This window comes from Ursus maritimus, unplaced genomic scaffold (assembly GCF_017311325.1).
Source record: "Ursus maritimus isolate PB19 unplaced genomic scaffold, ASM1731132v1 scaffold_33, whole genome shotgun sequence".
NCBI lineage: Eukaryota > Metazoa > Chordata > Mammalia > Carnivora > Ursidae > Ursus > Ursus maritimus.
In genome coordinates this window covers 28,695,176-28,718,751 of record NW_024425897.1, presented here as the reverse complement: position 1 = coordinate 28,718,751, position 23,576 = coordinate 28,695,176, and the positions used below count along the sequence as shown (strand labels likewise).

The 23,576-nt window shown below is 59.8% G+C and overlaps 1 protein-coding gene across 2 annotated transcripts in view; it reads right to left on the bottom strand.

Annotated features, from left to right (window-relative positions):
* ADGRD1 (adhesion G protein-coupled receptor D1) overlaps positions 1–23,576 on the bottom strand; it is a 126,040-nt gene that overhangs the window by 24,605 nt on the left and 77,859 nt on the right. For both annotated transcript variants that reach the window (XM_040620049.1, XM_040620050.1), the window contains 5 exons: positions 22,965–23,038; positions 17,884–18,007; positions 4,015–4,118; positions 2,512–2,623; positions 117–270 (listed from right to left, as the gene is read on the bottom strand). In XM_040620049.1, the coding sequence (XP_040475983.1) occupies positions 117–270; positions 2,512–2,623; positions 4,015–4,118; positions 17,884–18,007; positions 22,965–23,038 (568 nt within the window). The remainder of the gene's footprint in view (positions 1–116; positions 271–2,511; positions 2,624–4,014; positions 4,119–17,883; positions 18,008–22,964; positions 23,039–23,576) is intronic.

Genomic DNA, 23,576 nt, shown 5'->3' with positions numbered 1-23,576 from the left:
CCCTACCCTCACCTACCCCATCCCACCCCCACCTGCCCTATCCCCTCCCCACCTGCCCCATCCCCTCCTCACCTGCCCAATCTCATACCTCACCTGCCCATCCCCTCCCCACCTACCCCATCCTATCCCATAGTAGTAGCGGTGCTTGCTGTCCTCTGAGCCAAAGACCTTGATCACCATGCTGTAGAGATGCAACCCTTCCACCAGCATCCACGCAAAGGCGCTCAGGAAGAAGTAGTGCAGGAGCATGGCCATCACCCGGCAGGGTACCTGAGATCAGAGACATAGAAGGGACATCTCTCTGGGTGCGAGCAGTGGGCGGTTCCTGCAGGCCCAGCATCTCCGGTCACGTGCCCTCATTTCCCAGGGGAGGGGAGGGAGTGGGGAAGGGCCCTGGCTCCCTTTCTAGTCCCCGTGGTTCGGGTGGGGCGCGTGACTCTGGCACAGTGATTGGCTCAGGAGAGCACGGGAATCAGGCCCAGCCAATCAGTGTAAAGGGTCGGGTCCTCTGCAGCAGGACTGGCTTGGGCTGGGCACATGAACAGGCTGGCCCAATGGGGTGGGCTATGGGGAATGGGCGGAGCCGCCAGGGAGCCCTCCTGTGAGCCTGGGGCTTTGCAGACACGTGGGCCCCGCAGCTGTGAGCAGGTTCCTAAGCCAGACTCGCGACCCGTCTGGCTGCCCCGTCTGGCCGCCCCGTGCCTGTGTCCACATGGGGCTGGGAAGGGGGCGGAATGATGGAACAGAGGAAAAATAATACGTTTAAATACCACCTTCAAAAATTAAACTAATAAAAAGGAGGGAAAATAAAAGAATTAAAGACAGAAGCCCAGGGACGGCGTGATTTCTGTCGGGCACCCTAAGCTCTGCCGTTACTGACCCCCAAGATACCAGCTCATTCTCAGGACAGCATCGAGTCCCCGGCACCTGGTTTCCCAGGTGCGGCTGGAGCTCCCTAATCAGCCCCACGTGCGCGTTGGAGGCAGGTGTCATGTGCACAGCGCTCATCCCTGCGGCCCTGCGGCCCTGCGGCCCCTTCCCGGGGGAGCCACCCGCCCACCAGCCGCTACAAGACTGGCCCCCAGGGTCACTCTCCGTCTGCCGTGGGGATCCTCCCACGGGCGCATCCCTCCAGCAGGACAGTTTGACGCCCTGTCCCAGGGCTTCAGACACGTGAGACCCCAGGGTCCCCGCCAGGGTGATGGGAGCCACTGCAGACCTGCTTTCCCTCCCGCGGCCTTCACGTGAAGGGGCCTCGTCTCTGGCGGGGTCGTGGGGAGCTCTACAGGCATCATCCCCATCACCCAAGGGCCTGATCGAAATTTGGAATTCCAGGCCCCACACAGAGCCACAAACCCAAACCTGTGTTCTAAGAAAACCCGGAGGGCTGACGCATCCGGAGAAGGAGGCTGGCCCATGCCTGGTCCCTCCACAGCACATGCGGGGCTTTTTAGATGCCCCTCCGCGCCCCTAAACCTGCGAGGGAGGACCCTGCAGCCCAGAAGGGTGGCTCTCTCCCTCGGCAGCAGCCCCAGGACAGGCGGGTGGTGGCCGAGGACCTGCGGCCGATCCTCACTAGTGTAGGATAAAGAGCTCAGCCTGCATCAGCCAATCCTGTGTGAGTCTCAAGGCCACCGACCTATACTGCTCTGTTCCCCAGAACCCACCTCTCCTCTTCTGGTCGGAGCAAGCCAGGGTCTGCTTCTTCTTCCCAGCAGCTGAGTTTCAAACCCACATCACGCCAAGCCTGGATCATATCAGTTTTAGCTCTTAACCTTCTTGGGTTCTAAGGCTTCCTAGGTCCCCAGTACAAAGGGCAGGGAAAAGGGGGGCCTGGGTCTTCGCGTCCCCCTTGCCGGCAGCCCCTGACCTCACCCTCAGCAAGCAGAGGTGGTGGGGGCTTTGTGCTCAGTGCAGCAGTGAAAAGCAAGACTGCAGGGGGCCAGACCCTTACCAGTCCCCCATCTAGAAGCAGGAGGCTAGCACGGCACTGCCTCGGTGGGCCTGTCTCCAGGATCAGAGGGCTGGTCTGTGTCAGCTCTCCGCATCACGCCCAGCACCCCACCAGGGCCGGACAGTGAGCTGACTCAGCAGGAGCGCCAGCATCTCTGCTACTGAGAGGACCGTGGGCAAAGAACCCAGCTCAGGCAGGCTTTCTTCTTTTTTCTGTTTTAAAGATTTATTTATTTATTTATTTCACAGAGAGAGACAGAGAGAGGGGGAACACAAGCAGGGGCAGAGGGAGAGACAGGCCTCCCGCTGACCAAGGAGCCCGATGCGGGACTCGATCCCAGGACCCTGCTGGGATCATGACCTGAGCTGAAGTCAGACGCTTAATGACTGAGCCACCAGGCGCCCTGAGGCAGGCCTTCTTCTGTGCCTCTCCTGGACGAGCCCCTGCCCAACTGTCTGGAGGATGTGGTCTGAATTCGGAGTTGAAGAAACCACCAGAAGGTGCCAGCCCCGGTGCCACCAGAGGGAGGAAGGAGAGGGACAGAGGGGCCTACTCACTGTGCCAGGCGTGAAGCCGAAGCTGACCAGCAGGAGGATCTGGGCCACAAGGACGGCGAAGGACAGGTTGGCGTGGATGTGGTAGCGCTGGTTCCGGATGGTGCTGACAGAACTGAGGGCGGAGAGGCAGCGGTGAGGCCCAGGCCCAGCGCCAGCGCCACCACTGCTCTCCCTACCACAACCCCAAGGGCTGCCCAGATGCTGTCACTCCCTGCTCTGACACCTCAGTGGCTCCCTATTGCTCTTGGAAAGGAACCAGCTCCTTCCACAGGCTTTGGCCCTGCACGGCCTGCCCCCTGCTTCCCCCTTCCGGCCCCTGCTCTGACTCAGCCCGTTCCTTGCTCTCTCTCCCGCTCACAATGCCCCATTCTGGCTCACAAGCACCCCAGTCCTCTCCAGGCTGCGGCCCTCACACCAGCCATGCCTCCCTGGGAGAGGACTTCCGCTGGCCTGGAAGTGTGTGCTCCTGCCCCCCCCCACCACCACTCCCACCTTCCCTACTCCGTGTCCTGTCCTCTGAGCTGCCTGTGGTGGGCTTCCTGAGCAAAGCTGGGGGACGAGGAAACCGAAGAACTAATGTCTCAGCTCAACGCTGGTGCGGGCTCCTCCTGCCTGGCTTGACGGCCGCCACCCCTGCCCCCCACAGTTCCTGGAGTTCTGGGGAGCTGAGGGCCTCTCCCTCTAGATCGTGCCGTAGCCCCCGACCTGGGACCCCACAGTCACAGCCAGGCCAGGTGCTGGGTGTCCTCAGAGAACCAGACCAGGTGAGGAGGGGTGCTGGGTTCCAGGAGGCACCCCTGGAGCATCATCTCCCTTGCGGAGGAGGGGGGAGGGGAGATAAGCTCCTAAGCACCCCCAGAGGGAAAGGCCCCATCCCGTGTGAGGCCAAAAGCCCTGAGCCACGGCCAGTGTGTCCTCACAGTCATCTGTCCACGTGGGCAGTGCTCACTTCAGTTTTCCATCCCAGTTCAGAGAGGGCTGCAGAGGGACTCAGCTGCCACCCTCCCCTGGGGGCTGCACAAACTTCCTTGAGCTCTGACCACATGTGGCTTCAGCTGGGCAGGGCAGGGGGCCTCCTGGGAAAGGGCCTTCCTATGTTTCCAGCTGACACCAGGGATCCCCCCCCACAGAGCTGCGGCTTTGCTGTCTTGGGGTAGGGGGTCCTCGGTTCTGGCTCTCGCCAGTCCAAAGGCCAGAAAGCCTGTTTCCAGCTTATCTAAAGCAAGGTGCCCTCCAATCTCACAGCCCCTCCTGCCTCCCTCCTCTCTCTTCTCCAGCACCCCAACCCCTCCCTGCATCCCAGATCTCAAGATGAAAAGTGACTTTGGAACACCTGTCCAGCTGGGATGCGCCACGAGCACCAGGCATTCGCCACCTCGCCAGGACACATGCTGGCCGGAAAGCCAAGTGGGGCAGGCTTGCACTGACATTTACCCAAGGGCGCCAGACCTCCCTGGACACGGACACGGACACAGACACGGGAGACAGCAGAGGATGACTCACGAGAGCATGGCGAAGGTGACCAGCGTGAGCACCAGGCAGACCAGGGACACGGAGCAGCCAATGTACGTAATGGACGAGAGTGCCACCTTGTGTCCACGCGTGAGCTGTGTGGGAAGCAGAGCAGAGGTGTCCGCACTGCTCCAGGTCCTGGAGGCCGGAGGTGACTGGGCTCCCGCTGGAGAGGCTCCCAGGGCTGGTGCACAGCTGACCATCAGGCAGCCGCTGTCCCAGCGTGCACGGGGTGGGGATCAACGGGTCCTGCCTCTCCCCCAGATGCCGTAACCAGCACCCACGAGGTCCAGTCCCTTGGAGTCAGCCCTCGGATTTTGCTGGAACACTCCCCCCAATCACTCAGATTCCACCACCCCTCCAGCTTCTGTCCTGCTAATGCCTAACCCCTGCCCTCCCAATCCATTCCCACATCTGCCGCCCAGCCGTACCTCCTGGTAGTCTAGCCGGCAGCACCCAGGATGGATTAAGACCCAGACCCAGGAGCCATAGAGGACAGTTTAAGACCCGGGAGGGGGCCAACTCTTCCCTGAGGATCCCCTGGATTTACACGTCGGAAGTGCGAAAGTGCGTAGAGCCGAGCCAGGGACGTGAGCCGAGCTGAGTTCGTGCGGAGTCGGCTATCACCCCTGATGCCCACCAGCACAGAAGGTGGTAAACGGACTGGACGCAAGGCCACGAAGGACGGTGAGACAAGCCACAGCTCACCTAGCGGCACAACCCCAGCTGGTGGCGCCCTCGGCTCTGGGAGCTGGAGCCTCAGATCACTCACTTGACCCTGCGCTCCCTAACACTCCGTGCGCCCCGAACCCCGCACCTAGGAGACCAGCTTCCCCATGCCTGTCCCTGCAGAGGCCGCTGCGGGGCTTCCTCCTGTATCTGCATCAGAGACCCAGCCAGAGACCCTCCCCATCGCCGATGTCCGTGTCCACCAGACATCAAGGTCCCTCCAACCTCAGCCTCGACACCCTGGGGCCTTGGCCTCAGCTAAGCCCCCCCCCCCCGGCTCTGCTCATCAGGATGTAATCAGGAGCAAAAGGGGGCAGCGTCCAGAAGGACTGTGGGCCCGGGGGGCTCCAATTCTGCAGACCGAGGACGGTAAGTGCATCGTGCAGAGCAATCTGGGAGCCAGCGGGACTGCGCCTGAGGATGGACAACTTAATGGGCTTTCCTTCTTCCAGATCTGTGAGTCACCGTGGTCAACTCACTCCCCAGGGGCTACAAAGCACTTTAGAGCCTTGACGGAATGGAGGCGGGGAAGAAGCCTGGAGCCCGCACCCTAGATGCAGGAGGGGGCAAGCCCTCATTAGTCGCCGCCTTTGGCCCACACCAATTCCCTAAACAGGAGGAATGCACGGGGGCCGGTGTGTTCCTACAGCAACATTCTCGGCCACATCCCAGAACCCGGCCCCCCAGCTTCCCCCTCTGCAGATAGGTGGCCAGAGGCGTTCAGATTCCTCAGGTGGCCCGGGAAGGTGAACACAAATTGTTCCTAGTGCCGCCCTCGCACACCGTGGGGCCTGAGACTCCGGCTCCTGCAACGTGTTGTGAGCAGGGCTCCCTGGACTGGTGCCTCTGGTGTTAGGAACCGGGAGGCAGAGCCGCATTCTCTGTCCCTCTCACGACTCCAGGGGAATACGAGCAGTGTAAGTCTTCTGAAAAGTCCTGCAGGTGAAACCCATTCAGCTGTTTGCCTTGGCACTTCTCAAACCCTCTGGGAGACAAGAGGAGATGCTGCGCCACACCCCCAGAGACAGTTCTGGAAGAAGTGCTCTTACAGAGATGTTGTTTTTGGGAATAAAACCACATATGAAATGCTAATATTAAACCGGGACTGTCCTCTTTCTTTGCTGTCACAGATAATTGAAAAGTCTCGCTGTCACCATCACAACGACCTCTGCCTGGAGACAGAGGGAAGCAGCAGATTCAAGGGCTTATGGATAGAGCCTGACCTCTTTGCGGAAACTGAGGTCCACCTCGGCAGCACTCAGCACATGGAAATGAATGTCATAGCCACAGAAATACGAGCACGTGAAGGGTGAGGGCACTGCCTAGCTCCATGACACCTTCACCCCGGGGCCTCTGGGACGCCCTGTCCCCAGTCTGGCCCTGAGCCGGCGCCCTCCACGTGAATCTCCATGCCACCCCGTCACCACCTGGGCCTTTCTCCCCTGAGATGGACAGCTCCCTCTGACGGAGTTCTTACTGCCTCACGACCAAGGCTGGAGAAGCTGGCGCCCACAGGTGTCTCCTGAGTGCTGGGGGCGGGAGGAGCTCTCGGCTCGTCCCCTGGCTCCCTCACTGATCCTCCACAGAAGATGCCCTTGACCCATATCAGCATGCACACCTGTCTTCTAGAGACAGCAGGACTTTGCCTCTGTCGCTCACAGGCGTGTGGGGAGGCCCCAGGGGCGGAGGTGGGCGGGCTCACGGCCCCGAGCACAAGCTTCCCTGCCTCTCTGCTCGCCCTCTGCACCCTGAGCTTCTGATAAACGGGAGTCCAGCCCTAGCCTCGGACCCACAGCTACCCAGGCCCACCATCAACCAACCGGAAGGCTGGGAGGTTGAGCCAGGAAGAAGGTCACAGCCCTAACTGGGCGCGTGCTGCTTACAGGCAGCAAACCCTTACAGCAGCCCTGTGGGCGGGCACCTCCGTTCTCACTTGCAGAGGGGAGACTGCACAGCGAGTAGGGGTGGCACTGGGCCCCAACAAGCATGCATCGAGCACCACTGTGTGCCACGCATGGAGCTCACACTGCAGTGGGGAAGCAGGCAAATGCACGGGTGAACAAACAAGGTCATTAGTTCCTGCTTGGACAAGGCCGAGACAGACACAAACAGGGACCACGCGCAGAGGACAGAGATGTGGGTGGCGGCTCTGTGAGGGTCCTCTGGGTCCCTCCTCCATCCTCGGAGCCCAAGTATCCCCAAGTGCTGTTGGTGCCTCTGCTAACCCAGCCCGCATACCCTCTCTTTCTCCTCAATTCCCAGAGCCCCCACCTTTGCCCCCGAGCTCCTCTCTGCCCCCCAGTGCATCGGAGCCACCCTTAGTCCGGTCTCCACTGGGCAGGACATCACCCCAGCTCACTCCCTCCACGGCCCCTGCCCCAGATGGGACCCACATTCCTTCCCTTGGCCCTGCTTCTCTGCCTTACCACCTGGTTGCTCTGGCACAGGCTCCAGACAGGAAAGCTGGACCCTCCCAGTGATTCAGTGGACGGGCTTCAATGTGGGACTAGGGTCACAAGGGTGTGGGAGTCCCCGGAAAACCAAAGCCATGATGCACCCCGGGGAATGGGCACAGCCTGCACCCCTGTGGGGCAGGAAGGTCAAGGCGAGGAGGGAACAGGAGCTGAGCCTGGGGTGGGGCCAGGGAGGAAGGCTGTACCGCTGGGGCAGGGACACAGAGGGGACCCAGCCGAGGCCAGGAGCACCTAGCAGACAGCAGAGTGGCATCACACCAGTGCCCGTCTCTCGTTGGCTGGACTGGCGGGGAGGCCAGTCATCAAAGGAACCTAAGGCAGAGCAGAGTGAAGGACGAGCCCGGACCAAGCAGCTCCCTCACCGGGACGCCCCCGGCTGTGCACACACTCAGCCCTTCGCTGCTCCTGACCCACCGCTCACCCTGGCTCTTTCCCGACGTCCAGTCTCCCTGGCTGCTGAGCCAGCAATCCCTCAGACCAGCTCTCTGACCCCAGCTGAGCCATACATCTTCGTGCAGCCCATGGACAGCAGGACCATGTGGCTCCAGGGGCCTCCAGGGTTCCGTGACAGTCCCTGGGCTTCACCGGGTGTAGCTCTGCAGGAATACACGGCCAGCTTCCCCGGCACAGAATCCGGGCTACAGGCGCATGTCACGTTCCAGTGATGGGAACAAGTCCACAGCCCTGAGGACAGCAGAAACGAGCTCCCTGGCCGGCAGAGGGGCACTGCTGGAGTCCGAATGGCACCCATGGGCCTGCATCAGCTGGGGCCTCCCCCCACACCCCCTGCACAGAGACGTGGCTCCTGTGTCTTTAAGAAGACCTGTGACTTGCCGTGGTCAGGCCAGCTACCTCATTAAAGGACTGAGCTGGGGGTGGAGCCCTGAACCAAGACACCCCATTACCCAGGCCACCCACCCGTGGGCACAGCTGGTTCTGTACAGACACCACTGCAGCCCTTCAAAGAGCGGGAAATTTCATTCAGGGAAGTGTTAACACAGGGAAGGGGAGGTGCCACGGAGCTGAAGGAGAAATCCAGGCAGGAATCACGACAGGAGCCCCTCCCCTGGCAGGAGGGCCCAGCCCGCAGCCATGGTCACTGGGAAAAGCTGGACCAGGAGCCGGAGGAGACACAGCCACTGCCGGGAAAGCTGCCTGTGGCACAGTGAGGGAAGGGGCACCTGGCCTCATCCCCTCTCCCCGACCTCCTGCCAGAGCCCCAGCTGACCAGACCCCGGCCAGCAGAGGTCAGCCTCCGGGGTGCAGACCCCAGCAGGGGAAGGGGGTGGGCCTGAGAGCAAAGGCCCAGCCCCAACACAACTGGGGCCTAGAGGATGAGGTCCCTGCCCCCAAGGCTGGTGACAGGGGCTGGGAGACGGAAGCTGCGTGATCCCCCGCTTTGCACGTGGCGCAGGGGGTGGGAGGCAGCAGCAAGGGCCACTTCAACACTGCTGCGAAGCACGTACGTTCTGCTGGGAGAGGCCTGTACCCCAGGGAGGCGTGGGCCTGATCCGCAGCCACCAGACACTGGCTGCAGGAGGGGGCGGGCGCAGGCCCCGAACACGGTAGCTGTGAGCATTTGTGCACATTTAAAGCTGCACGCTGCCTGGCCTGCAACCCCACTGTGGGGACGCACTCACAAACCCAGACGTTTCCTGGGCTGTGGACACCTGACCGGCTATCTGTGGAGGGGGAGCCATCAGCGGCAGTCCAGCAAGGGTTAAAACAAATGAGGCCGGTCTGCGGGCTGAGGCTGAGGGGGAACCACCTCCGAGAGGCACTGGCACTGGCCGGTCTCTCCCTGCACTACCCTCTGTGGCAGGCCCAGGGGCCGCAGGTGCAGGGAGCCAGGAGCCGGGTGAGGGGGCTGGCCTGGCGTTCCCCCTCTGCTCCCTGGGCAGCAGCCTCTTCCACATGTGCGTCTCATCTGTAGGACACAGACCGGCACCGGCCTGGGAAGAGCCCTCCAGCTCCTGCAGGGCCCCTCGCTCCCCTGCCGGCTGGGCAGGGCGGCCCCACCTCTCCCCTCGGCTCCCCCCACCACGATGCAGAGTCATGATGGTTCTGACCACACAAGGTGAACGCACGAGGCTCCCACATCATAGCCTCCGTCTCCCCGCTCAGCCTGGCAGCCCAGAGCCACGCACCCCGACCCCATACCGAGCCCTTGGCCTCCAGTCCCTCACATCAGACCCTCCCAGATGGAGACACACCTGCCCCCCCCACCCCTGCTCCAGCCACCGCCCCCACCCGCACCCTGAGCAGCAAAGGCTCCTGAGGCCACGGTCAGCGTCCCTCTGCAGGGCAACCCAGCCCCCAACAGTAGCACAGCACACACTTCTTCCAGAAGAGTCTACGGTAAATGAGGTAAATGAAGCAATGGCCGGGTCTGGTGGCAGGAGGGGGTCCTGACTCCAGCGAGGCACCATCTCCAGGACTGCAGGGCCCGGCCGATGGAAAAGCTGAGCTCCCAGCAGCACCCAGCCAGCGGCTGCCTCCAGAGTGTGGTTTTCTCCCTGATGTTCCTATCCCACCTCTGGGGCCTGTTTCCACACATCCTGGGTGAGCACAGGGGTCTCCCTGCATGACTGGGTCCTGAGGGGAGAGACGGGGCTGCAGCGCCCCAGAGAGACGGCAAGGCCACCAGGGGGAACAGCCCTGGGAGCCTGGGAGGGAGACAGGCAGGAAGGGGATGGGATGGGAGGGGGCGCGGTGGGGGGTGGGGGGAAGGAGCACCATCCACAGGGAAACAGGTCCCCCAGGGGCCCAGGACTCCACCACCCCTCAAAAGAATGAACGTAAAGGGCCGGACAGCGTGGGAAGGCTCGGTCCTGACTCGGGCTGGCTGCACCACAGCCCATTCCTGCTCTTCTGGGACATCACCAAGCTCCTCGGGCTGGCCCCTCAGCCACCGGGTCACCCCTGGGCACTCTCATGCTCGTTTGGAAGTCACTGTCACCTCAGTTAGGCTGGGTGCTTGGGGCTCAGTTCTCAGGGCTGGGTGCTTAGAGCTCAGTACTCAGGGGAAGTCCCAGATGGGGAAGCAGAGGCTCAGTGCAGGCACTTGCAGAAGGCCACACGGTGTGTCAGGAGAGGGACCCTGAGCGTCTGGCTGACCGGTGGACAGAGTGGGGCCACTGCTGAGCGCACCCCAGCGATGGGGACGGGGCCACACACAGTAGGTGCATATCAGAAGTTGCCTGAATAAGTGACAGACACACAGGGAGACCGAGCAAGAAACCTGATTCCCGATGGTGAACCGGGTACGTCTGAGACACGCAACAGGACCAGGGACACAGCTCCCAGAGGGGGCACTCCAGCAGCCCCAGCCATATCCTGCGATTAGGTCCTCGTGCTGCAGCAACCCCCACCCCGCCCGGAGGCCAGAGCCGTTGAGTGGCTTCAGGCAGGGGCCCCTGATGGGATGGCTGCTTAGTGTGCGTCCCGTGGCTGTGGGCCCAGGGTGCACGAGGGGCCCTGAGGGATGGGGGTGCTGCAGAAGCGAGACCCTTGCACACACTGGTGCACACACTCCCCCCAGCTCCAGCTTCAGGAAGTGTGGTGTGTCCCCGTGGTGCCCTTCCTTCCCCGCCCTGGGACTAGATTTAGAAATGCCCAGAAAAACCTGGAGTTTGCTTCGGGACATGGGCTCCTCTGAGTCACAGACCACAGACTCCAAGGCCCCAGGGGAGGCATTTTACAAAAATTCATGAGGCCAGCTGGGAGTGTGCATATTTCATATCCAAGTGGAACTCTTGTTCCAGAAAGAAATACTTCCATCTTCCGTTTTTTCCAAAAGCCCCACGTAGTGGGTATGTCCTTTTCCCACCCTAGGAAAGAGCGAGCAAGGCGCTGCTGTCTCCCTAGGAGCAGAACAGCACCCCTGCGGAAGGAGGGAGGCGGGGCCCAGCAGGGGAGAGCGGTAGGAGGTGCTGGGACTGCGGTAAAGTGCAGCTCCGCCCCGGCCTGCTGGGGACAGCAGCTGCTTGGTCTGGAAGCTCCAGGGAGCCGGACCTTTTATTTTTCTATGAAAACCAAAATCCAAAATTTTAAATAATTTCTCTGACTTCTGAAATTTTGACAGACGGGCTAAAGGAATCATGCCGACTGGCCAGCCTCCGGACCAGGGTCTGTGGCTCTGTCTTACTGAGCTGCTCCTTTGCTGTGACCCCCTCCCAAGTCTGCGCCCGGGGAAGGTGAGGGGCTCCCGGGGACTGGCTTTCCCTGCTGCACCTGTCCTGGCACAGCGCTCCCACTGCTCCCTCCCCAGCACAAATGCCCCTCCTGGGCCGCTCCCAAAGGACCCGTTGAAGGAGCCAGGCAGGGGCGAGGGGGCTGCAGGAGATGAGCAGGGACATGGCTGCATGTGGAGCCAGTGCACTGAGGGGGCCTCTGGCTTCCACCAGCTCAAAGGCTGTGCCCACCAGTGTACAACCAGACTGTCGCCCTGAAATGTGAACCTTGGGTGGGGATCCCAGAAGTAGGTGGGACTGACTCATCTCTAAGGCTTCCGTCATGTCAGCCCCTCACCTTTCCCTTCCTAGGAGTCCCATCTCTAAGTCGGCCACTGCAGCCACTGTGGCTCCCACAGGGGCTGGGGTGATCCAAGCTCCACCCCTTCCTGGGTCCAGCTGGGCCAGCCCACCGCAGCGTCCACCACTGTGGACCCAGTTCCTCCCTCCCTGGTGCCCCTGCTGGCCAGTCCTGAGAGGTGACAGTTCCAGCTCCTGCCTCCCTGCCCTGGTCTCTCGAGAAGAGGTCCGCGTGATTCAGCCTCCCTCCTCGCACGCACGGCCACACTTGGCATCCTGGTGTCCAGAGAGAGGAAGCCCTCTCCTGCAGAACGGACCTACTCCATGCACGGTTCACACCACACACCGTCCTGCGGCCTCCGCCCAGCACCAGCTCCAGGCCACTGGGTGTGCAGAAGCAGGGGACCAGACATGCTCTCAAAGCCCCTGTGCCTGAGAGCAGAGCTTACAATCCGCCCCTTCAGGCTGCTCGTCCTACTGTTCAGTCACACGGACGCACGCACGGGGACACAGCTCAGCAGTTTCAGCCCAGCGGCTCCCGACCCTGTGGACAGCCGGACGGCACCTCGTTGCCTTCCCTGATCATACGCTGCAACATGACCTCACACAGGGGACCTTGTACGGCTTTGTAAAGATGGCATGTTTGGGGGCCGCCGGGGAGCTCAGTCGGTGGAGCCTCTGACTCTTGATTTCAGCTCCGGTCATGATTTCAGGGTCGTGGGATCGAGCCCTGTGTCGGGCTCCGCACTCATTGTGGAGTCTGCTTGGGATTCTCTCTCCCTCTCTCGCTGCCCTTCCTGCTCATGCTCGTGCGCTCTCTCTCTCAAATAAATAAAATCTTAGAGAGAGAGAGATGGGATGTTCGTACGCTACTCTGCATCCTGCCCTTGTCACGTGACGACACCTTGGCGGTCCCTCCAGGTCAGCCAGCACTGTCACCACGCACTCCCACAACCGCATGTGGGCTCTTGACGGAACCGTTTTACTAACACGGAGGCGCGAAGGTGCGCCGTCCTCCATGGCTGGGAGGGGTCAGAGCCCACGCGCTTCCTAGCGTTAGGCTAACACTTCCGTTGTTCTGTTACGTCCACGACAAATAGGATTGGAGATAGTATTTTACTTTACACTCTTACATATTATCTTGCTCTCCGATTCTTTGGATTCTACGAGGAATATTCTCGGGGTTGTACTGAAAAGTCATGGTCTGTTCTAAGCTCTCTGTTCCGATGATCTGCCTTCCTGGACTTCCGTGGACACCACATTGTTCTGGCCACAGGAGCTTCACGGGAATTGCTCTGTGCCGTGCAAAGTCTCTCCTATGCTTTTCCTTAATTTTCGTGACTACTCTTAAAACATACTGTTCCAAAATTAACCTGAAGATAATTTTATCCAATAGGAGAAAACGAATTTCTTAGGATTCTTCCTGGATTTGGGGTCACTAATTTTAAAGGTGCAGAAAGTGAGTTTCAGGGAGGTGCCCGGCCAGCACAGCTGGTCATGGTGACGGCCCAGATCTGCGGGCGTGAATGCAGGGGCTCACCCCCCAACCCCGTCTGAAACACACGCACCCCGGGAAATCAGAAGCCCCCAGCGGTGGAGCTGTGTTTCTGTGATTCACACTGATGACAGGGTCACCCGTTCTCGTCCACTGCTGGAGGAGGTGCACATGGGAACAGGGTCCCCAGAGAGCAGTGTAAGTGCCCCAGACCCTGGCCAGGAAGTCATCCCACAGTGGTGTGGGCTGGGCCGCGTGACGCTGAGCTGCCAGAACTAGCCAAGGACGGAAGCCAGCTTAGTGCTGGTGACTGGTCAAGCCCCCTGAGAACCAGGGCTCCTGGTCTCGTGGGTGTGGCCAGGACGAGGCAGGGGTGTGGGCACCCAAGGGGACACATTGAGGGAAGGAGAGGGGTGGCCCCGAGCCCTGCTTGCAGCGTGGCACCCTGTGTGGGGGCCACACACGTGTGGAGAGGGGAGTGTTTCCAGGAGGAGGGGAGACACTGGAACAGGCGTGGCCTCGCAGAGGTGGCAGCGGGAGAGCAGGAGATGGTGGGCGGCACTGCCTTCCTCAAAACCCTTCCTGCCACCTGATGGCTTAAAACCCACGTGTCTCAGCTACCCCGTTAACGGAAGCGATTCTTAACAGAAGAACACGGGGTCAGATGGAGTAATGACCACCGGAGCCAGCCAGCCTCAGCTGGGGTGACTGGTACTCTGGGTCAAGGGGGCCCCACAAAGCAGCTACTGGGGGACCCTGTGGGGCCAGCACTTGGTGGGTGGGAGGGGGTCCAGGCCTGTTTCTCACTTGCTGTGGCAGGAGCGCAAAGTGTGGTGTCCCCTGCCCTGGGGTCGTGGTTGGCTGAGCCCCTCACTGCTGACCAACGGTGGGGGCCCCACATCACACTCCCCCACAGAGAAGAGTGAGCAGAGCAAGGCCTGGGACATCCCTCCATGTCCCAGCCCAGCCACCCCAGGCTCTACGCAGAGGGGTTCCACGGAGGCCCTGCTGGGGCACGGGCCAGGGCAGACCCGCGGAGGGATGGCAGGTGCGGCTGTGAGCTCAAGGAGAAACCCTGGACCAGGACACCCCCTCCCAGAGCACTTGGGAAGACAGAGAAAAGCCATTCGTGCTGTTCTCACTAAATGAACTGAGCCATGATCCGGCATCTACTGGCGATAACTGCTGTAATTGTTTAAATGTTCCTGAGAATGTTCATTTTTAGCATGGGTAATTGTGAATCATTTTCAAATCAACCTTTCCTGGCAATGAGTAGATATGATTTGCTTCCACGAAGACACCCACGGACTGTCCAAATCTGGTGTCTCCTACATCGAGTGCTGACAGATTTGTATCCTAAATGCTCTGTGACCGGTTTTTTTTTTAGTCACTGGACTGAGCTGCCTGCCTCCCTCCCTGTCCCGCCAACTTCCCAAACCCAACTTCCTGCCCACACCCAGCACCCAGCAGCCCCTTTCACATCGCAGAGGCCCACGGCGTGGACCTCGTTCTCTGTGAGCAAAGGACCCAGAGGACCATCTAGAGGCTCGGGGCCGGGCCTGGCTTTAGCATCCGGGGAGCGGAGCTAGAGCTGGGGCTCTGTGCCCGGGTGACCTTGGGCAAGTCTCAAGTGCTCACCTGTAACAGGAGGATGCCTGTCCTGCCCGCACCAGCGCTCACAGGGGGTCTGCTCCCCCACCTCCATGACACCCTCTCTGCCCCCAACATTTGTGAAGCTCAGCTTTGCGCCCCAGCACTGTTCCCCAGAGCCCCCAGCCCCTTGCCTGTGTGCACCTGCTCCTTCCTCCCAGGCCCGCAAGGCTGCACCTCCTTCCTGAGGTCATGCATCCGCACCAGCTTCTCCCGGAGGCCCTGAGGGTTGTGCCTTTCCTCGCCCCATCCTGCCCCATGTGGCTCTCACATGCTCTCGCTGCCACAGGACAGAGCGTGCTCTGAAGTGCTCAGTGCCTGCGTCCCCACAGGGTCCCAAGCACTGTGACTTGTCTGCTGCTTTGCTCCCAAGCCCCAGAGCAGAGCCTTGAAGGCCTCAGGTAGTCACCTCGAATCCAATCCTTCACTGTTGGATGAATGAAGGACCCCAGCCTATCCCCCTCTCTGGACCTCACTGTCTCCACTCGGCCACCGCACCCTTGGACTATCCCCACCCTACTGGCACATACATTCTGCAGACTGCTGACTCCTATGTGGCTCCGAGAGGGACATGACAGAGGCACATGGGCTGAGGCCCTGGCAAGACAGGCAGAGATGGAGACACAAGCCTCACAGCGGTGGTGCCCCCAACGCCCCCAGCCTGACCCCTGGTGACAAATGTTTGTGCAGAACAGGACAAGAAGGAATGAGGAGAGACATGGAAGGGGTGGAATTTCAGAGGGCGCCAGACGGCACCCCATGCAGCCCAGGTAACTGAGGCCCTCTCTCCACTTCGGGGCACCCTGGGACCTTCTACTCCACCCCCCCTCACTGTCCCCACACTGCTGGCACGGGCCCACCACACTGACCTCCCTGCAGCTAACGGTGCAAAGCCAGGGCGCACATCCCGACTCAGGCAGCGCTGGGCAGAAGCACGGGGGGACAGGAGAGAAAGGGAGACAGAGGGCCCGGGGGGCGGGAACTAGAAGGGAAAGGGCACCTGTGACCTGAGGGCAGCTACTGCCCACACGTCGCTCCCACTGGGACTGCCTGGGGGTCACGGCGGCCTGAACACAGATGTACCCCACGGGGCACCAGGCAGGCCAATGGGCTCACACCCCTCAAGCCCATGACAGCACCACGCGTCCGAAGCTCTGAATGCTCTTGCTCAAGAGACACCTGACCTGGAGGCGCCCAGTTGTGCTCTACTCCCCTCAGCGTCTCTGAGTGATGGGCCCTGGGACGTCAGCACACCCCCATCCCCCGGAGCCTCATCACCAGCAGAGCGAAGGGGACCAATCAGCTCCGACCTGTGCACTGTGCTGGTGTGTCTGCGCGGGGAGCGCATGGGGCACGTGGCACCATGCCCCTCCCCCGCCCCCGTCCTCCTGGGGGTGGCTGGAAACTCCCTTCTCTATAAGCAATTCACAGTCCGGACGTAAAACCCACGGCACGTGCTGAAACGAAGGAGCCTCCCGGCCTCGCCGCCTCCACCCCGTACACCCCAAGCCCAGTTGTGCCTCCTGCATCTGCGCCTGCTGTTCCTTGGCCTGGAACATTCTCCTCTGCTGCTCCCCCGACCACACCACCAAAAGGCCTCTCCTTCCTCACGTGCACCGTCCACATCACCCCTTCAGTCGTCCTTCACCTGCTGCTGCTTGAAGTCACCCATGTGCTTGCTAACCTGTTACCTGTCTTTCCCACTGGAATCTAAACTCCTCCAAAGCAAAACCTCATTGCTTTTCTTGTTTACAGCCGAACCCCCAGGGGAGGTGCTGAGAAGTACTTGTTGAATGGCTGTGGATGAGGAATCGAGGCTTAGGTGCTGACCCTGGGGCCGCCAGGAGTCGCCACACCAGCCAAGACTCCACAGACCTGCGCGCGTCAGGTGCTCCGGGCCCTGGACCACGGAAACCAGGGAAGGGGTCTGTTCGGAAACAAACGCGCCCCCTGGAGTAGATGCACCAAGGGAGGGACATGGTGCAGCAGGAAGTGACAGCAGAGGGGCTGTGACCTCCAGACCCCAGTTCATTTCCACGCACGACTCAGGGGTGTGGGTGCTCAGGGCACCTGCCCCCGTGTGGGGGGGGGGCGTGCACGGCTCTGTGGAAGAGGGAGCCTCTGCTCAGCTGCTCCCTGTTCTGTGGAGCCCAGCATCCCCAAACCACGGACTCTTCAAGAGAAGCAGAAACGCAGAGTTATAAATAAGATTTTTCAATTTCCAAAACACAGTTTGGGATGAAACAAAATGTGTCTATATGGGTGCCTGGCTTTCCAGGGGCCTTCAGAGATCCTGGGACCAACCCCTATCTTCTCCCCATCCTCCCACCCTCAGCACAGAAATTCAAGTTCCACTGGGGTCTAGAAGCCAATCGGGCCATCCACGCACAGGGGTCAGAGACATAATAGTAGAGAAGATCCCACCCTGGGGCATCTGCATTTTTAAAGAGTACTTTTTTTTCCCCCCTCTTCCAAGCTGTGCTTTCCTTAAACCAAGGAAATGAACGTCCAGCTCTTAGGGCCGACCACGCAGCCTGCCGATGAAATACTCTGATGCAGAAACACCCAACCCGGAGGGCCCTTTTCCACCCTTAACCCCAGGCTCCAGGGAAGGTCGTGGCCCCATCTAGAGAGGAGGACAGATGCCCCCCCTCCCCTGCTGCGCTAGACTCCCCCCCCCGACTCTCCCACAGCACTGAGGCTCCACGGCCCTGGGACAGAAGCCCTGGATGCTGGCACACAGGCCTTCTGCACGCGGACCCTCAGCAAGGACCCAGGTCTGCACAGGTGCTGCCTCGGGGAACTTGAAGCAAAAGTTTTGTTTTGTTTTGGGTTTTTTTGCTAAAAAATGTAGAGCTTTACAAATGTCCCCAGTCACCGGGTCTCCCTGGTGAGTGGGGGCCGCCCGTGTGCCCCGCCCGCAGCCTGAGGTCGGAAGGGCACGTTGTTGGGCTCGGGAACCCCGGTGTCTGGCTCTTACCTCCATCGGCACCACCTGCATCAGGATGGCGAAGTTGGTGAGGTGAGTGCAGCGGCAGACAGAGTAGCTGAGGTTCCCCTCGGCGAGCACACAGCCCTGGTTGGACCAGACCCCTTCTCCGGAGCTAGGGACACAGGAGAGAAGCAGCGGGCTGAGAAAGTGACATGCTGGTGCCTGTTGGGCCGCATGGAGACCGGGGAGGACTGTGGGGGTCCTGCCCTGGCACACGCACACGGGGGCCCCTGGACCCACAGCCCGTGAAAATGAGATGTGCTAATCCTACGAACTGCCAGCCCCATTTCCGGAGAACTCTTGAGCCCTGTGCCCAGGGGACATGCCCGGGGGTCCTCGCCAGCTGACAGGTGATGCCACAGAACATGAAAGGAGCCCAGGGCCCCGCTGTAGGGCATACACAGACGTGATAAAATGCGGACGGCAGTCGGAGATGTGTATCCACGTGGGTGAAACTTGACCCCTCGCACATCACGGTCCGGTGCACAGTAGGGGAGGACACGCACGTGTGAAGCAGAACGCGATCGCACGTGCGCCCTGGATGCAGCCGTGAGTGACACGCATGGTGCTGAGGACACCCGACCGGCCACCTCCAGCGAGAGGGGTGAGACCGAACGGTCAACAGATCTTTGCTTTTTCACGACGTTTGACTTTTTTACAGAATTGATTTAGGACTCATGTCACTTCTTAAGTCTCCTCCTAGACCAAAGTGACCGGGAGTGAACAAGCTCACGCGCCCACTGTGGTCTCTTCTCGCGGTAAGAATATCAGTGTCCGCCATTTTCTTCGGTGTCTCTGTATTTTCAAATTCCCAAGATGTTTCCATGGTTCTTTCCAGAAATGACACCTTTGAGTTATCGGCAAAGATAGACGTTTGCTTCAGCCAAAGGCAGGGCCTTTGGGGAAAGCTTTTATGAGAGCGAACAAATTCAAAGGCGGTGGTTTCGCTCTGTGGACGAAGTCGATGAGGAACGTGGCTGTCCCGCAGGGGTGCGGTGTCCCATGCGGGAGCACGTGCGGGTGGCATTCGTTCCCACCCCCGAGATGGGAGTGTCTCCATGAGGACACAGTGTGACTGTGCTTGAGGCTTGGCTGCCGTGGCCGAGGGAGGGGCGGGAAAGGGTCACTGGGGGCATCTCCGGGGTGGGCTCTGAGCCTGATGGCCGAGACGCAGGGACAGTGGCTTCTGAGGCCGTGTCCGTGATGCTCCGTCCACCATCGGCAGGGAGGAGGGGGCGCCCAGCAGGGACCAGAGAGCACAGCCAGGGCCACTCGAACCTGTCAGTCCCAGGGCGCTAAACCCCAGTAATAACATCAAATGAAGGGACTAAAGGTGGGGGCCTGTCCTTTCCCCGCGCACCCTCCTCTTCATCTGACATCCTGTGGCCTCGAGGCCACATTTTCAGTGTCTCTAATAACTGACCGAAGCAAAAATCCCAGCCACGCGTCGAGCGCTTCAGCGTCTGCACGGTCCGGGAGCGAGCAGAGCAGCGCAGGGCACGGCGCTGCTGTGAAGTCACGGGCAGCATGCGCAGTGACGCCCTACCACGTGAGGCGGACGCACAGGGACCAGACACACATACGCTGGGGGCCCCGGGGCAGCCGCCGCAGGAAATCACAGGGGGCCACAGAGGTCAATCGTGGCGACAAAGTGGCATTGTAACATACGTCCCGAATCCAACTGACGTAAGGACAGAGAACACAGGAGACGAGGAAGAGATGGGAAAATTCCAGAACAGGCAGCAGGACGGCAGGTTTCCGTCCAAACACATCCATAATCACATTAAAAAGGTCAATTGTCAAAACCCACTGATCAAAACCAGAAATGTTCTGAGGGGATAAAAAAGCAAGATGCCGCCATATTCGACCTAAAGGAGACTCACTTTAAATATAAAGATGATCAATAAGGAGGCTGGAATGAAAGGTGGGGATAGACACAGCATCCCAGGGTGAGAAAATCAGAAGAGCTGCGTCGAAAGCAGCCCAGGTGGGGCTTCAGAACAACCAACATTCCCATCAAAAGAGGGACGCGGAGCAGGAAGGGCTCAGTTCTCAAGAAGACAGAACAATCCTAACTGGAAAAGCTTCCAAGAACAGAGCTTCAAAATATCCCAAACTCCTAATAAAAGAGAAACAGACCCCTCAAGACACAGAGACATCATTGTCTTCTCTTTAACTGGTGGGACAAGCAGGCCGAAAAGTCATAAAATCACAGAAAGCCCGACGAACGCTAGCAACGCGACCTCACCACAGTTATAAGACACCCTGCCAGGAGCAGACATTTTTAAAGGAAACAGGGCATCCACCAAGACTGAACGCATGCTGGGTCATAAACCAAGTTTTTACACATTTAAAAGGACTGAAAACTCTTTAAAAATGAATGTTTTCATTCACGTTTTTTCATCAACAAAAATCAATTAGAAATCAGGAGCAGAAAGATCTCTGGAAAATCCCCAAGCAGTCGGACTAAACAACGCACTTCAAAGCAGCGCGTGGCTTGCAGAGGAAGTCACGAGAAAGGCCGGAGAATAGGTTTAATTTCATGAAAATGAGAGCAACGTGTGGACACTGTGGACACAGCCAAATCGTGCTCACAGGAAAACTTCTAGTCCGAAACACGTGCATCAGAAAGCTGCAGCCCACACTCAGCAGACGGAGTAACCAAGGCACAAGACAAGGGACCGAATCCAAGCAGCTGAGAGTAAAAACACAGTGCGGAGAAACCAACGAAACCAGAAGTGGCTTCTCTGAGAAAGATCAGTAAGGTCGGCAAACCCCCAGCACGAAGGACCAGGAGGGAGAGAGGGACGCAGATCACGGACACCAACCGTGGCAGGGGACGTCGGCACAAGCCCTCCCACGGGAGCGCGGGCACGAGGGGCACCAGCAACTCCCTGCACGTACTGTAAACACATTTTGGACAAATTCTCCAAAAAACTAACTGTCCAAACTCACAAGAAGTCCATGGCCTGAGCAGTTCTCTGTCAACCCAAGACGTTCAACGTGTGGCCAGAAGCCTGCCAACAACAAAACTACGGCTCAGGCGGCCTCGCTGGTGAATTCGAACCAATTATGCGTGGAAGAAACAAGAGAAGTTCCATAGAAACTGTCCAAAATGCACCTGTCAAAAGGGATGGTTACCTTGGTACAAAAACCAAAGACATTCCAAAACAAGAAAACTAAAGACCAGTTTCCTCCGCAAACACGGACGTAATGGTCAACATCTGCAGCAAGTGACACTCAAGCAAGTGGGCCTTCCCGCGGGACGGCAAAGCCGCGCAGCACGCAGCCAGACTCAGGCCACCCAGACATGGCCCCCGGACAGGAGGGGGAGCAGCGGGGTGCCGCTCGGCAGCGAACGGTAGCAGGGAGCCGTCAGCACATGCAACAACGCGGATGTTGTCGCACTCGATGACAGAAGCCAGACGCCACACGCACGGTGGCTCCGTCCACGTGGCATTCTTGCAGACGTGGAACCATGTGGGCAGAAGACATATCGGTGGCCAGGGGAGCTGGAGTCCGAGGAGCGGTGGCAAGTGGGCCGGGGATGTGGCGGGGTCAGGGGACTGGTCTGCATCCTGACTGCAGGGCGTACACAACTGTGCTCGTTTGTCCAAACCCACAGAGCTGTGTGACCAAAGGTGTGCGTATCTCCGGATGTGCACTGCTTGCTAATCTAAGGAATACCTGGGCCAGGGACAGATGCGTACGCACACTGCACGCTGCGTGGTGGTGGCCCTGGGGATCGGGGGCAGGGAACAGGACAGACAGAGTGTTCTTGGACATCATCTGTGATGCTTTCATTGTTTTATTCTTGACAATATAAACATGCTAATAATAAATTTGAGGCAATGGGTGCCTGCCCTTGTTGGAGTATTTTTTGTACTTTTCTCTGTTCCTAAAATTTCTTCAAAAATAAGAACCAACATGCCATTTGGTCGCTAGCAAACTCCATCCCCCTCATTCCATCCATAAGATATCTCCCTGCAAGCAGTACCCCGAATTAGGATGACTGTTTCTAGGTGGGTGTGTCTCCGCATTTCATAATTTGCAAAGAAACAAACAATGGGCGGCAGCCGGCTGAGCTCGGCCAAGGCAGAACCACTACACTGCAGCCTCGGCGATCTGTTCTGCGGGTGGCGTGATGTGTGCACTCACGGGCACGGCAGAGGAAGGCGCTCCCCGGGAACAGAAAGAAGCAGGGTTTGCTGGGCACTACGGGGTGTGGGCTGCACTTCCTGGCCGTGCGTGGAGCAGAGACGGGGATCAAGCACACGGCTACTGCAGCTCAGCACCTCGAGTCTCCTGGTCGCTGAGTGCAGGGAAGAAGAGCGGCCTTCTCTGACCCGCAGCCCTGTGCCCCCAGCGCCGTCCACTCCTGGTTCTCTCTCACACTCACCTATGGCACCTCCGTGGCCCTGGGCGGGCTCGGGGGGGTGGGGGTGGGGTGGTCTGCTTTCAATCACTGCTCTGATGGGAGGGGGGGACATTCGTGGTGGGCCCCGCCCCGAGGAGCAACACGATCAGAACTCCATCTGAAGAAGGCCCCCTGACAGCGGGTGGGGAGCCTGTGGAAATGAGCAGGGACGGGGGTCCAGCAGGGAGGGGGATGGTGGATTCCAAGGTGCCCACGGAGGACGGAGAAGGACGCCCTGGTCTGTGCTTGTGCTCCCAGGCCTTCAGGCAAGGCTGATGTTGGCAGACCCAGCGCAGCCCACAGCCAGTGGCGCCGTAAAATCCTGAGAAGCCCACACGCCCGCCAGGAAAGAGCCGCTCGCCCGGCCCCTCCCGGCCACCTCTCCAGCGCGGCTCCCAATCTCTGGCACGGCCAGAGGCCTGGTGGTGCCTTGGCAGGCTAGTGAGTGTTTCGAAGCGTGCCCCAGGCTTTAAGGGCTGAGCCCTACTAGGTGCTAATGTGGCCTCCAGAGAAAAGCTGACCCAGCACCTCCTCCAGGTCCCGGTTCGTTTCCAGCATTTACGGGCCATGCAACCGTGTTGCCTCCAGAGGGGTGGCCGGATCACAGGACCTGCTCCCCTCCCCCGCCCCGGGGCCCCCACGCGGGCAGTACCTGAAGTCCAGGAAGGCACAGTACAGGAATGCCTGGTTGCTGCTGTTGGTAGCCTCGCTGCGCTGCCTGTGGGACTGAAACAGAGGGTGGATATGCTTCGTGAGGCCGCCGGAGAAGCCAGGTTCCCGACAAGGAGCTCAACGCCCCACCCCCAGCTAGAGGCCACTGACTCCATCTTAACCCTGCCATGGTCACAGAGGGCCACCCCACACCTCCCTCTCCTTTGCCCACAGCAGCCCAGAAGCCAGGGCTCCTGCCTCAGCGCCTTTGCATTTGCTGTGTCCTCCCTTGATGATGCCCTTCCCCTAAGACAACACATGCCCCCCCACCCATTTACTGTGAATCTGTGCTACGTGTTACTCCCGGAGGGACCTTCCTGCCCATTCAAACAGCACCAACCTGTGCAGCCCCACCCCTTCCTCTTGTCTATTTTCTTTCCCAGCATGGCTCACCCCGCAGCAAGTTACATTTTCACGTATTTTTTTGCCTGCTGCCGTCCCCCCTGGGAAGTGCACACAACGAACCCTTGTCTGTCCTGGGTGCCGGCTGTACCCCCAGGGCCTGGCCAGGGAAGTTACCCAGCAGGTGCACACTACAGACTGGCTGAATGAG